At 41.6% G+C, this 15,872-nt stretch overlaps 1 protein-coding gene across 13 annotated transcripts in view; it reads right to left on the minus strand.

Annotated features, from left to right (window-relative positions):
* Positions 1-79: 79 nt before the first annotated feature.
* The window catches only part of GIT2 (GIT ArfGAP 2), a 42,620-nt gene continuing 26,827 nt past the window's right edge, over positions 80-15,872 (minus strand). For 7 of the 13 annotated variants that reach the window (XM_081122976.1, XM_081122980.1, XM_081122978.1 and 4 more), the window contains 6 exons: positions 14,205-14,453; positions 12,519-12,608; positions 8,397-8,479; positions 7,668-7,856; positions 3,767-3,830; positions 80-3,284 (listed from right to left, as the gene is read on the minus strand). In XM_081122976.1, coding sequence (XP_080979102.1) covers positions 3,072-3,284; positions 3,767-3,830; positions 7,668-7,856; positions 8,397-8,479; positions 12,519-12,608; positions 14,205-14,453 — 888 coding nt within the window. In that variant the 3' untranslated portion in view covers positions 80-3,071. Of the gene's footprint in view, positions 3,285-3,766; positions 3,831-7,667; positions 7,857-8,396; positions 8,480-12,518; positions 12,609-14,204; positions 14,454-15,149; positions 15,775-15,872 lie in introns of those variants that run through there. The other 6 variants (XM_081122973.1, XM_081122982.1, XM_081122981.1 and 3 more) reach the window with 3 other exon arrangements.

The raw sequence follows: 15,872 nt of genomic DNA on the forward strand, positions 1-15,872 counted from the left end.
TGTGAGAACTTCCTCGGAACTCTGACAGAGTATGTGGAAGCACCAACTAACTTATGGGAAACAGAATTACTACCACGAGGACAGTTATAGAGCCTGTTTATTGCATAACTAGCAGGCACAAATTTCAAAACAATTTTACAACGCTTAAAGGGTTGTACAATAATTACAGGAATAGAATGTACAATAAAAATGAAAAAATAAGTACAGACTAAAGGATGGCATGGTTAAAACAGACTTGAGTAAAAGGCATTTCAGTCTCCTATGCAGCATTTTCTTCTGTAAAAACAAGGGTGACCTTCAACCAGGACACAGAAAGAAGGAAAATTCGATGTTTCGGAAGCTCGCAGCTGCTGTGAAAGAACTCGGGCTAGCCTCCCTCTTGTTCTGCAGCTTACGTCACCTGAGGAATTGGACAACAGCTCCTAATTGTGCGTTTCAGTTCTGATGGCATGAAATGCTGTATTTGATCTTTGGGCCCAACTGTTCTTTGGCAAATAAGAACTATTTGCATTCTGAGGCAGAAGATGACTTCAGTTAAAGGAGCTCAGGTGGAGCTGTCGCCTCCTCAGCAAGTGCCAGTCTTGTAAAGTGCACCTCTGTCCTACCAGCTTTGGGAGGGGTGAGGGCGGTTTGAGAATAAAGGGTGAAAATGTGACAAAGAGCAGACGGTAGTGCAAGGCTATGGAACCCATGTGCAAAAAACTGTTCTGACAAGGTGATTTGCCAACAGGACCAGAGAACCTCCGACGCGGGATCTCAGTGAGGCTGAGGAAGTGTGTGGGGCACTTAGGAGAAGGAAGCCTTGCAGCCCTCCTATCAACACGTGTCCCGCCGCCTGGGAACTTCTTTCTGGAGTTTTGGCACTGTGGGTTAATAAATTCTGCGGAGTTCTTACAACTGAAAATGCTGGTCCCCACGTTCCTTGACTTTCTCCAGGGCACAGGTGTTTGCAAGAAAGACGAGGGACAGCTAAGTATGTGCAGCATGCAGAGAAGGTTTCAGATGGTGCTTGAACTTAAGTTAGAAGACATCCTCAAGGAGACATCCCCTCAGCATCCGACAGGAGCATGGCACTTAGGGTTGTGCAGATAAGCAAGTGGACGAGTCTTTTGGAGATGTGGACCTTTTCCCCAAGCTACTTAGTGTAGCGAAAGCATCCACACACAGTGACTTAGTAAAGCAGACACCATCACGGTGCTCCTTTCATGACAGTTTACGGTCAAGCTGTAAAGGTGACTGTGAATCAAACAGTTCTGTGAAAGTACAGGCTTATTTAGCATGAATTTAGGCAACTTTGATTATTTTGACTTCACGTGTGTGAATGCGCACTCTGGGACCAAATATGTGGGTAAAACAAAGACTAACAGCAACTCAACACAGGACAGGATGGCCACGTGATGGATGAGGCTGAGGCTAAGCCAGGTGTGACCAGGGAGGCCAGGCCCTCACACTGCAGTTTACAGGACCCCAGGACAGAGGCTATGAGCTGCAGGCCTAGAGACCACAGCTCACCCACATGTGTGCTGTGAAAATGTCTAGATCAGTTGCTAACATTTATAAACAGAGATGGCACCAAAAAATCCAGATTTCTAGAGTCTCTTGAGAAATAAAAGCTCTGGCAACCCCGGGCCCACTTTTCCACCTGGCAGCCTAAGTAGAGCTGGGGAGCTTCTGTGCCCACTGAGTGTACCCTAGGCCCCCCTGCTGTCCCTGCTCCTGCTCTACACCGGGCTCACTTCATTCACCTTCATCACTACCACCTGGCCTCCCTGGTCTAGGTCAGGGTCTGAGCCACACTCACACAGAACTGCTTCAATAAGCAAGTACAGGAATATGTTTTAGCATTCAGAACAAAAGGTCTCTTTAGCAACTTAGAAAACAATCTCAGCATGTTCCAGAACTGAAACCTGTACTCTTTCATAGCTTTGGGATCGCTGGTAGTTGGCCAGAACATATCCTTTAAGGAATTCTTGAAAGTTTTTGTCCAATTTTTAAATACCAGCAAGATCATGGAAAAGAAATAAACTCAGATGATTGTATATATCTTACCTTACAAGAAGTCCATAAAGGGTGATCGGCTATGTGAAGCAGGTCGTGTGGGAAGGCTTTAAGTGGTTAAAGGAGTAACTGGGTTTTAGATGACAGAGAGGTACAATACAAGGTCAGGGAGTAGATGATTTATCTTCCCACAGTTCATGGCAGTGACAGTGGAATGGGGTGGTGCAGAATGAGTTATGGCCTGTGGGGCTGATGCTCTTCTTGCTGCACGTCTGGAAGGAAAGTTTGGTTTCCTGGGGTAAGGCAGAGCAGTAGACTACGGGTGATAACATGGCAGTGCTCCTACCTGGATGTGGCCAAATGACACATGACGTGGAGGATGAGTGCCTATCTGAAGCCACGGAGACTTCAGGATGACAGTAAAATAGAAAGAGACAGAAGATCAAGATAGAAAAATTAAGAAACATCTCATGATAGAACAGTTAAAAGAAATGGAGCAATTCGTTGTTTCCTTCAAGAGAGATTGTTACACTATTTTTAGAAAGTGGCAAAGTCCTGTCTCTACATACTTGCTTGGAGACACTCCAAACTTAGAGATTCTTGCAACAGGTTGGAAAATTCACTTATTGCACAATGCTTGGTAGGGAACGGATAACGTTGCTTTTTTTTTTTTTTTAACCCAACTCTCTCAAGAAAATGTTTTACTAAAACATCTCATTTATAGTTTTAACCATAGGCAAGGAGTTTTAAGGGCTGGATAAATAAATGGTAACCAACTTGCAACAATGAAGCTATGCTTTTGGAAGTCCATGATCATTAACTAACAGTCACTGACAGCACAATAGAACATCAGAAAGTAAACTGGCAAACAGTCACAAAATAAGGCAAGTGGGTTAAATTAATAGTTGAAAATTTGTTAGAAAACATGCAAAAATAATACTGAGGTTTTTTTTAAAAAAGTTTTAAACTTTCATTAAATGTTTGTTTCTGGTAAAAATCAGAAGAGTTCCATGTCTAAATTTGTAACTGGACTTTGAAAAGCCTAGAAAATAGAAGGGTCAGCACACCGCTGTTCAGTTGTTATTCTCTTTGGTGGTGATGGTCACCAGCTGTTTGGCGGCCTTAGCGATGTCGTATGCACACTGGATGACCTGCTGCGTGACCAGCTGGACGTCCGTGGGTGGGCTAGAGTCCCCGGGGAGGGTCTTCTTGCACTCTGACTGGAGTCGGTAGGCACTGGATGTCAATAAGCGAAGGGAAGTCCTCACCATATCAGACTTGGGTTTCTAAACAGAAAACACAGCCGTTGGCCATGAAGTACAGGGTGAACATCCAAGAGCAGGAACAAGCATTCTTCTGAAAACAACTCCAGCTGTTCCATAGTGAATAGCAGTTTTGCCATGCACTTTTTCAATGGGGGTGCTCAGAACACTGCAAGCTTTGCAACCCACGATGTGAGATGCCAAAGTGCTCTAACTCAAAGGTCAAAGTGCATGCAGTAACATTTTAGTAGTATGTGTTACTCTGAGGTAGTTTTTGAAAAATATTAATCCACTTGAGCGAAATATTTCAGATAAAATTTTATTCTATTGATGCTTTGCTTTTTAGCGCTGGGCACAGACATTCTTGTCTTATTAAAACCAATATTCATGTAGAACAAAATTATTTCAGTGCCCTACATGACTATTTGCAGATTTAAGACACTCTGTGCTACAACAAGGTTAATGTAATACCAAGGTCAGAAGGAACCAAGCAGGAAGTGACTTACTTTGGGGAATAACGCTGCCATTTCCGTAACAGCCACATGTATCCTCTCTGAGCAGGGGCTGTAACTGCAAGAACATGGAAGAGGTCATTCAAAGACAGCAAAATAATTCAGAAACAGAGAACACTCAGGGGCTAGCACAGGTTCCATTTATATTCCCTTAATGAAGGGGCTGAGGCCGAGGCTAGCCCAATGTGGATCCCACACCAACAGAAGGAATCAGGTTCTAGATCAGGGTCCCCCTATCCTTTCTTGAAAGTTCATTCCATCTGATAAAAACAGCCTATAGGTATGAAACATAGGCAACATTACACTACTAGCCAGGTGAGGCCACAAACAGTCTGTAAAGATATTCACACTTCCTTAAGTTGGTCACTTATTTCTCATCTTCCCAATTTCTTGAAAGCGAAACAAGGATTTCCATGCAAAAGGCCAGAAGTTAAAAATAAAGCACTAAAAAAAAATTCCTTACAGTTGGAGCCTACACCTCAACACTTAAAAACCAACCTGGGTGAAATGAACACTTCTAAATTCTTCCCATTCAATGCATCTGAATTGTTGGGGTGTCTAAAGCTTTACTTTGGATAAAGAGGAGAGATCAGCTTCATATACTTGTTCAATCACTTACCCACTTTCTTGTAAAGCTGCCATGACTTTGTAATAAAATGCCACGAGCACAGGTAGTACTTTGCTTGTGGACAAGCTCAAAGGAGACAAAGCACATTACATCTGCCCGCCCTCATCCTTTCTTGCAGGCCGCCTGGCCTCCTAAGAGCCCCTGAGATGACAGCACAAGAGCTGAGGCTTCAGGAGCACGGGCTGCACACCAGGCTCCGTTCTCAGAGCTTTGCAGAGACTTGTGTGATCCTCCCAATAGCACTATGAGGTTGGTACTACTATCACACCCATTTTTCAAATGAGGAAACTGAGGCCTGGAGAGACAGAGAACCTGGCCAAGGTCCTACAGCTGGTAAGAGAGCAGAGCTCAACCTCTAAGCACGGGACACTCACTGCCACTCCACAAACAAATTCACTTTTTTTTTTTTTTAAATAGCAAGCCTCTTTCCACTAACAACTGGTGATTCTGACTTCTTAGGTGATGACAATTGGAAGATTTAAGACTCTGGTTTCATTCAGGACTCTTATTCTTAGTATTATGACAAGCAACATACGGGGCTAGTTTCCTGCACCTTAAAAAAGTTATATTTCTGCCCTGAGAAGTACGTGTTACAAGGTACAGAGACAAAGACAAACTAAGATGGTATTAAGTGACAGCTCTTAGATACCACATTGCCACCAGGCCTGGGTTTTGCTTCTAGAACTGACCCACAGAGCCAAGGAGGGAAGTGGATATGGGAAAAGCACTGAGGAGCCTGTTTTTAGCATGTTTCGAAATATGATGTGTCTACAAAGGTTTGGCCTAACACAAGAACCCACATGGCTGTGCTATAAAATTTCCCTTCTAGGACACAAAACCAAATGCCCTTCAGCATCCATCCTAGCACTTAAAACCTTCAAGTAACATTCTTTCCCCATTTTTTAAGTCATGAGGTTTGCTTCTGCAACCTCTGTACTTTATCTTTCTAAGAAATCTAGTATCAAAACTATTTTAATCAAGACTGCCTACATTTTAATAACTATGTATGATGCCAGGTATAAATGTCTAACCACTAAGCTATACACCTGAAACTCATATAAATTAATACTGAACGTCAACTGTAATTGAAAGAAAAATAAATTATTCAGAAAAAAATGACTGCTTACGTTTTAGTGAAACCATCACATTTCAAGAAAATGGTTTATATTATTACAAAATGCCTTCAAATGGAAAATCCTCACTTTTACCTTTGTAAGCAGTTAGAACCATACACCATGGAGTAACAAAAATGCCAATGCACAGGGAGTTATTTAACTTAAACATTTCAAGGGACAACAGCCATCTCATCACACAGACACTCAGAGAAAAAGGCAATGTCCACAGCAACCCCTGTATCAGACACAATTGTTTCTTGGAACCAGTATGTCTGTTAATATCACATTAACCGAGAACCCCATCTAAGAGTTTTACCTTTTGCTGGTTAAGGGTTTCTATGTTGATCCAAAAATATAATTCACCTTTTCCCCCTGCTACATAGAGAACTTTTCCTAAGGACCTCTCTCAAAACCTCATTCATTACAAGATATTTTAGAAAGCCCTCAATAAGCCACAAAACAAAGCACACAGATTAGTGAGAAAGTCTTCCTCCTTTATCAGAGGAGGGCTTATGCTCACAACTCCGAACTGTTATCTTTCCTCAAAAAAAGCTTTTGTGCATATGTAGTAATCCTGGCTTGTGTAATTTTGTGTGTGTGAAAGAGAAAAGGGGAGAGGGGGAGAGGGGGAGGGGGAGAGAGAGAGAGAGAGGGAGAGAGGGAGAGAGAGGAAGAGAGAGATTGTACCAAGCACCATATTGCAATCTTTGAAACCAAAAAAGGCTGCAGGGCAGAAATTTGTATTTCTGACAACTACCAAAGAGAACAAGGCAACCTAAGCACTTTATTTTTTAGTTTAAAACACAAGCGTGGCACTTTTGAACTGGGGGAAATGAAAAGTGAAGCATGCTGTTACACGGAGGGAGAGCACTAGGGAAGTTCATTTGGTATCAAGATTACTTAAAGACTGCGCAACATTTTGCTTTAGTAATAAGATAACGAAGTTGCTTGTTGCCATGCCTATGGTGTGCTGAGAAGGGGAACCAAACACCTGCTGCACATAAGGCATGATGAAAGCATGTGATCAAGAGGATGCCTGCGGAAGGAGGACGGTAACAGCATGTAATTTTCGTGGAAGGAGGCTGAGAAATTATGCAGGTTCCCCTTTTTCTCTAAGGATCCTCCAGCAGTCCAGCCATGAAGACTAACTCTTATCCTTCAACAAACACTGACTCTTCCTCTCTTACCGAGTGGGAAATGACACTGGGAGAAGTCTGCACTGTATAAAAAAGGGAAAGGCAGGAAAAGGGAAGGTCAGCACGATAGCGCAAGGAACACAGAGAACGCCAAAGCCAAGGGCATCTTTATATGGAAGAACAGAGGAGAAAGAAGGGGCAGTACTGTGAGCAATTTTTGTTTGTGCAAAAAGAGCATTTCGTCACTCAGGGCCCTAAAGTTTGCTGACCTAATGAAAATAATGAGATTGTTCTTGGGTTTTGACCGAACTGTTGCTTTCTCTGACCAAACTCAATGGGATGACATTAAACCATGTTTCATGAGTGTCTAGACCAGGCCAGCCACGTGAAGCTAGGATGTCTCCCAGGACAGCTAACAACTTGCCTGAAGCTCTCTGAGGAGAAAAGGACGAGTGAGAACGTGAGCCAGTCCCTTCCTCTGCTAAGAAGTGACTGCTTATGTGGCTCTGCTCACAGTGAGCAGTTATTCGAATGGTGATCTGATCAACTTTTATTGGTAAACTGCTTGTTTCTTAGACGTTTACACACATATACACACAAGCACATGCACACGTGGGAGACATAAGAAATCAGATTCATTTCAGAATGCCTTTTATGTCAGCAAACTTTTCCCTAGCTAAGGAGGTCACAGGGAGCAGCAGTGCCAGGAAGAAAAAAGTTCTCAGGTAGCTTCTCTCCCTTCTCCATCTAGAACGAGGAATATTGCTGCCCCAACTATACAGCAATTCTATTCCTAGAGACATGTATTTTCAGAGTATTTCATCAGAAGATTGAAAATACCATGTTAAAAAAACACACACTCAATTTACAAATTTGTTCTTAAGCCTGTTACGTAAACCTGAAATTTTCAAAAACCTTTAAAATCAAGACATTGCAAACATCCCTGTTCCTAACTGCAGCAGCAGCTCTTCCAGAGCATGTACATTCTCCCAGGGAGGACTGTCAAGCCCCCTTACCTGTCATGTTTATTTTCTTGGGCTGCTCTTAAGAGTTCCTGGATGTTTTTGGTGATCTGCTCAGTTTTCCGGATGACGTCTTCGGTGCTGGGGAGAATTGGGCTTGGGGCCGTGGGGGGTTCTGCCATATCTGGTACTGAGCCATCACCTTGCCACACCATACTCCTCTGCCTTCCCTTCCTGCTTGACCTGTGAACATTAAAGAGGCTAAATGCAGCAGGTGCTTATCCCCTTCTTCTCCGCTTCTTGAAGCCACTGCATGTGCACTTGCTGAACACAAGAGCAGGCTGCTTCTGTGGTTTCCTTCATCCTGTCTGGCAGGAGACCCACGGTAAGGCTGTTCCATCAACAGGCAGCCGCAGCTCACATTGGAGGCTATTTCATTTACCACGGGGCTGGAATAACTGGAATGGGGAGGATGTGTTGTTATAAAGCCATCCCTAATTGAGCCAGTCCCATGGGGTAAAAATGCAGAACACGCCCAATAGCGACTTAAAGTACTGATTTGAAGCACATTACAGAGACTCAGAGACAAATAATGTGCTGGTAAAAGAGAAAAAAAGGCCCCTATGGCAATGAGATGAGATGTTGAACTATGAACTTATAACACAATATTTTAAGAATTTATGGGGCTGAAAACAGAGAAAAGGGGTGCAGATGGTGAACTACAGCCTGCTAGATCTCTGATTTAAGAGCCCAACCCCCAGTACATCCTTCCTGCAGCTGTACCCCAGGTCATCTGGGTCCGTGTCGTTGGGAGTGTTGTCATAGTCACTTTCAGGTGTGCTGTTCTGCTTCTCCAGTCTGGACGCCTACAAGAGAGGAAAGGTGACCCCCATTGGTTTAGAGCACAAGACACTTCTTGGGAGCCTTCCCCAGGAATCATTACCTGTTAGGCTACATGGCCTTCATGGCCCAGATCTCATTTGGGACAGGAGCCAATCCTTTATTGAAAATTTAGTAAAAGATGAATAGTGGATCCAGAAATGCTTTCTTTCCTCTTTTGCACCATTTCTTCTTAGCTCAGTGGCTACTCCATAAACAGATCCTTAGTACGAACTAACACAGACATACAAGGCAACACACCCACAAACACCCATAGACCTTCAGCACTGGAAACTGCCTGCAGATGACCTAGTCTAACACCAGATGAGAAAATGAAGGGCCCATGAGAAAATTATACACCCAAGGCCACAGAGTCGGTAGAAAAACAGGACCGAGAATCCAGGTCTCCTGCTACTTCCAATATTCCATGCCTGGGGTTCTGAAGATCCCCACTGCTCAAAACACATATGGCTCTCCAAGAACTACCTCAGCGATGGTTTGTATGAGCCACACCAAAAAACCAGTATTGTTAATTTATTGCCACATGTTGTTTGTGAACCAAAATGGATTAACCCAGTGTGACACTTGGTTTCCAACTCTTTATCTGTTTCCCAAAACACCTAACCCTTAAAATATAAAGATTTGAGGTAACTGTGGAGATTCAAAAATGGGACACAGATTAAAAGAGGAATGCTAAAAATGTGTTGAACAAATGGCAGCACTGCTAAGCATAGGGTCTTCCAGGGTGACAAAACTTGAAGGGGACCATATTCCCTTGAAGGGAACTATGTTAGTTCTGGAGTGTCTAATAAAAATGGGTTTCCCTCAGTATATATATATTTTTTTAATTTACTGATTTTTTTTTTTTTTTGAGAGAGAAAGAAACATCAATTTGTTGTTCCAATGATTCATGCATTCATTGGTTGATTCTTGTACATACCCTGACCAAGGATCGAACCTGCAACCTTGGCATATGGGGACAATGCTCCAACCAACTGAGCTACCAGGCCAGGGCCACGCAATTTTTATTTCAAATGACCTGCACAATTCAAAGGACCCACACAGTTCAAACCCACATTGTTCAAGGGTTAACCAGTGGTTGGACGTCTGCATGTGCAAAGGGCCAACTTAAGTTATAAGTGGATTTTTGAATGCAGGGCTGGTTGGTGCCCCTAACCCCCATGTTGTTCAAGGGTCAACTGAAAATTAAGAGCCTTGTTTAAATATCTGGAGACACTAAAGTTTCATACAAGAGTGGCTACTTTAGAGTAAGTCAGTTTAGCCCTAGCCAGTTTGGGTCAGTGGCTACAGCATTGGCCTGCAGACCGAAGGGTCCTGGGTTTGATTCTCGCCAAGGGCACGTACCTCGGTTGCAGGCTTGATCCCCAGCCCGGGTGGAGGCTCGAGTGGGAGGCAACCAATGGATGTGTCTCTCTCACATCAATGTTTCTCTCTCTCTCTCCCTTCCACTCTCTCTGAAAAGCAATGGAAAAAATATCCTCAGGTAAGGATTAAAAATAAAGTCAGTTTAAGAACAATCTACATAAAATCGAATTATTTGCTCCTTATTGGTATTGCTGCCAGGCCCTCTGAAGGCCCTTATGTGGGCAGGCAAGGCAGCCAGCCCCCAGGTGGGCAGACTCCTTATTCACATCACATTTTGTTACTGTCCTCATGGCCTCTCTTTCTCTGTCTGCTGAGGTATTTCACATTCTCCCCAAATGTTCTACTTGGTCCTAGCTACCTTAATATAAGACACTTGTGCTGGGCTCCTAAAATTCATCCTTTACCCACTCAGATTCATCTGGCATCTGATGATGAAAAGTGTTAGCTTGGAGCTATATGGAAAGTTTAAGTTCTGTAAAACTGACTATAACTTTTAAGATTCCTTTGTTTATGTCTCCTATAAGCAAGCAGTTCATTTCACTTGCTGCCTTATTTTATGAACCAATCAGTAAGTTACTGGCTACTGGAAGTCTAGATGGAAAACCAAAGGCAGGCACTGTCCAGTGCAGGGAACAGCAAAACCAGGCTCTTTGAGAGATGAACTCAGAAACAAAAACCCATCTTACCTTTCACAGGGAATATTTGACCAATCTTTAAATTTTTCCTTCAGTTTTTATACACACACACATACATATATGTACATTTAATGTAAAAAACTTGCATTTAATAATTATTCTGGAAAATTCACCCAGAGCTGCTCCAGTGGAAAAATCTAGAAAATAGAATTAAGCCCAGAAAATCCCACATTTTTACAATGGATCTTTTTGCCTTCCTTGACATAGATTTGATAAATACAAATCAAATGCACTAGTCCCACAATGATCAAAAATACTAAGGTTCATTTAAACATTTTAGAAGAGTAATAACTCGTATCTCTAATAAAAATACTCAGGAAATGTTTCTCCAGTACTGAAAACAATGGATAGCAGTAACCATCCAGGAAATCAGTTACTTACGAATTAAGTCCTTCATCATTGTTGACAAAAACATATGTACAGGATTTCAAGTTAGCCAGGATTTAATTTTGTGAAAATTATTGTAAACATGCAGAGGTAAGATCCATTAGTTAAAAGTGCTGCTCTCTCAAAGCTGTTAATAGAAAAGTTACCGTATAGCTGGTGCTGGTTCAGTTTATTTAATAGATTTGTAACTTTTTTTAATACAGACATGCCATAAAAACCTAAATTCATGATAAAGCTTGAGTTTATCATGCTTTAGGATTATCAGTTTAAATGACTTAATTGTTAATCTTGTATAAAACTCCATTTCAGCAAGCAGTCCTTGCAATGATTCTCAAAACTACCAAAAAAAAGTTTTATTTTGTGTGGTGTTTTTTTTTATTTCGCAGTGGACAAAAGTTTACTTGACTTGTAATAAAATTTCAAATGAGATATTTCATTTCTATTAACCGCCCCCTAGTTTAACTGAAATATTGTAATAAAAAATCCTGCAGTTCCATTTCAGAACTGCTCAGACGACTTGAGGTATCATACATATATCTAGAATTCTTTTTAATAGACTGCTTCAAAACTGCAGAGAAGAACCCCAAAGGGCCTCGGGGTGCTGTAAGGCACTGGCAGTGGAAAAGAACAACTCATCGTTTCTACTTATGTGCAGGGAATGGACAAAGGCCAAGTGCAAATCCCACCGTGTCTACAAAGATAGTCCCACACCCACAGCCTGAGGTCTTCAAGGCTTATGCTCTTTTTACGTATGTCCCAGCTTGCCATCAAGTCCTCTTCAGGCATGCAAGTATTTATTAAACTGACAGGGCCTTTGGGAGCAGAGATGTCACCTAAGTCCCTAGGACCTTTTCACTGACTTACCAAAAGCCTGGGTATGGAGAAGGTGCTTAATTAAATACTTATTGCCTTGGCTATTTTAAAAGGAGTTTACCTGAATCATGTACTGTTACTGGGAACCCAAATTATACATCAGAAAGTTGGACTTGACCAACTAATAAGGTGAACAGCTTCATACTAACAGCCACCAACCCTTCCAATACTGCTATGTGTTGCAATGCTTACATGAGTCGCAGGGACCGCAAGACCTTGGTTTGTCAAGTATGGTGTTGACAAAGTATGTTAAAAGGTTAAAAAAAATAAAAAAGCATGAAGTTCTAGTGTTTCAGTCAGCCCAAATATACTAGTTTTAATCTGATAACTAAAGAAATTTGATAGATGTGCCCTACTACAATATTTAACCAGCAGCCAGCTAATTTTCTGATTGTTTAAAACAAGAGTACGCTCAGAATAAATGTTATAGGGTGAACTGCAGGCTTTGTTAAATAGTACATGAAACAAGAGTAACATGGGTTAGACAAAAGGGAGGCCACATCCTATAGACGTGTGTGCATGTGTGTCCGTGCATGCTGCTGGGCTTGTGACACACCCAGAGAGAAAGCGCTGCCTCATGCAGGAAAGAAGGGCAGTTAACAGAGGGACAGGAGGGCCAGAAACACAAAGCGCCCAGGAGCACTGGCCCTCCTCCACAGAGCAGACCATTCAGAGTGTACTTAACCCTTCGGGTGCTTTCGTCCCTGGACCAGGAAAGTGTGGAGGGGAAGGAAGGCAGAGATGAAGAGGAGGTCACAAGTGCACTCCTCCCGATCTGAAAGGGGAAAAAAGAAACGCTCGGGAAAATACAAACAACAAAAACCCTACCTACCACCTACCCTGGCTTCAGCCCCGGTTTCCCAGTAAGAGTCCTAAAGAGCTACTCACCGCATAAGATCAGTGCTAAAATTTCTGACAGGGGGCTGACTGCCATGCTAGCTGATGACAGATGCTCAGACATGTTTATGTTAAATCCCTTAATGAAATGGCTTCCAGAAATTACTCAGAATTTATAAGACTATTTTTCTATAAGGAAAAATACCTAACATAATTTATCAAATTTGCTGATAGTTTTTAAAAAAATAGCCTTAAACAAGTATTTGTTTTTTAATCGAGATAATATGAAATGAGAAACTACATGAATTATTAAAAGTTGGTATATGTTATCAATCTACTTTTTAGTAGACATAAAACTTTTTCAATAATAGGACATTCTTACATTCTAAATGTTTCTAAAATTTAAAAATACACTATGAAAACTAATAAAGGTTGCTTTTCCTACATTTTGGCTTCAGTTATAAAAAAAATAAGGTTCTTAAAACTTAGTTCAATGACATTCCCATTACACCAAATGTATCAAATCAACTGCTTTAGGATGTTTAACCCAAACAACTTAAAAAGTTGAAGTAATGGACTCCCAATTACAATATAACAACACTAATTTTACCACACTAAAACTGGACAAAATTAAACTAGGGTTTAATTTACCAGACCATACACATCTTTTACTTTTAATTTACTCTGAGAATTTTTTGGAAATTCTTACAAAATTTGACTGAAAAATAACTGTGACATTAAAAAACATAAATACTACTCTCAGAAAAACATCACAAAAGTTCAAAACATCTGTAACATTTTGTCAAAACAGATTTTAAAAATAAATCAATCTGAAAGAAATAGATTACTTGAAACCCTCAAAACACAATACTTATCCCACTGTAAAAGATGTTAGCAGCCTGTTACAGAACACAATATTTGGAATACAACACTTGTAAAATCGAAGTACAGTTTTCACACCTCATTCTTATGAAATGACAAAGTACTGCTTTCTCCACAATGGGGAGAAGGGGATGCAGAAGCTAAGCAGGCACGCTGACCACAAGTGCAGAAGCTGTGGAGGCCCAGAGGCTTCTAGACCTACCCTGTGTGTCCAGACCACAGATGCCACCTGCTCCACCTGCTCCCTTGAATTCTAAGGGCTCCAGTTCATAAAGGGGCATGTACCTGTCTGGCCTGCCTCAAAGATGGAGGCACTTACTTCTAGTGGAGACCTTAACTATTTGTTTTTTGTTTTTAGAAGTGGGGAAGAAAGTTTGTTATATTAAAAAAATAAATTCCAATAGGGAGAAAAGGGAGGGGAGCTGAGCAAGAGCCAGAATCCCCAGCCTTATTGGAAAACTTTTGGCCAATGGCGTTGTGTGCTTGCAGTGTTACCACAAGCATCCGTCAACATGTTAATACAGCGAACACAACAACTCTCATAGCCCAGTTTGGCAAAGCAGAGACGTGGGCATCGGCAGGTTCAGAAGAGGGAATGCAGGAGTCAGACTGGACAGAGAATGAACAGTGGAGCGCCAGTGGTGTTACTTACGTGTGCGGGAAATGGCTGGAGTCTCGTCCTGCTCTCTTCAGGGCGGTTCACTTCTCCCATTGGGAGATATGGTTTCTGACCTGATCCCGTCTCGTACATGGACATGGGCCTACTGCCCCGGGCAGATGGACGTCGCTTTAAGGAAGAGTGGCTGGAAGTGTCTGTATACTCAGAACCAGTTTGCACCTGATATATATTGGTTGTGGCCTGTTTCCTGAGGTTCGAATTTTCACTCTGGAGTGTTTGAAGCTGAAAGAAATGTTTGGTAGTGGGACTGTGTTTTTCTATAGCAAGCAGAAAAAAGCAAACACCAAATAAATGAATACAACTACTAGCTTTAAACACTAAAAACAGTAACAGCTAGCTGGGTTGAAAGTAAAAGGCAATTATAAATGAGAACTTTATCTTCTAGAATGAATGAAATGCAACTAATTTGCTTCATCCCTGAAGCATATTAAATAGCTTAATTTCTGAATGTGGAAAAGTTGCAGTTTGGACTTTTTAAAAACAAAATGTCTAACAACTTAAAATTTGGCCATGGTGGACCTGACAAATGTTTGCAGGCAAGCTGAACTCTGGATTATCCTAAGGCTGTTTGTAGCAAGAGCTTGAGATCATTAAGACATCGCTTAGGTAACTCGCTTTTCAAATGAGCCCTGAGCAATTTGCAAATGCCAAAAATGCCAGCGGACACCATAGAAGCAGCACAAAAGTTACTGGAGTTGCTGTGCAAAGCAAGAAAGACGGTGAAATTCAGCTTATGAAAAATAAGATCAGTTACTGCTTCCCAAAAAGCCAACAAGAAAAATCATGATCAACAAGTTTTTATTACATAATATTCTTGATGTTCCAAACAATTTAGCACATTTTAAAAAATAGAAGGAACCAAATCATAGTACGTTTGCTATATTAACATATCACGAAGAAAACTGAAGACCTATTGACCTGTTAACATCTTCATCTGAATGCTCCACGCAGCACACTCGCTTCCCTTTGGTGATTGATCAGCTTTCAGCCAGGGCCGGAATATGTGGCCTCTCTCCCCTTTGGCTTTGTCACTCAAAATCACGACCACGGTGGTGTCAGCTTTAAACACTCTAATCTGCCTGGCACCACCCTATTTTAGTTAGAGGCTGTCACTTGGAGACCCTGAATGCTCTTTCCATTCTCACATGCAGGCTGCTTCATGGTGTTTGATGAGTTAGTTAAGGGATCAGCAAGGAATCATGTTACTCTTTGGCGTCTGGCATTTTAAACACAATTAACTGAGTCCAGTCTGCACAGTGTCCTTTCCCTCTGGTGCTCCTTCATCTTCCATGACATTTTACAAGCTGGGTGTGGTGTGAGTTCAGCTGTCTACTCTTTGACAGAGATTGTAAAATCTGACCACCAGGGCCAAGGCTTAGGTCCACAAGCAACTGTATCTGCACCAGAAGATCATTACTTTTTCAATAGCAAACCCATTCAGTGTTAGGAGTTACTTTCAATTTTTATTTATAAAGCACCGATCTGTGAAAAATACACCAATAGTGGCTGCTCCTCTTCATTAATTAGCATCTTTTCCAAGCAACTGTTAAAATGTGAAAGATCAGATACAAATCAAGCTACTTTGTCAACTATATATATAAAAACTTTACCTAACTGTAAAATAAAATCAATACATCTTTG

The sequence above is a fragment of the Miniopterus schreibersii genome (genome assembly GCF_964146895.1).
Source record: "Miniopterus schreibersii genome assembly, chromosome: 20".
Classification (NCBI taxonomy): domain Eukaryota; kingdom Metazoa; phylum Chordata; class Mammalia; order Chiroptera; family Miniopteridae; genus Miniopterus; species Miniopterus schreibersii.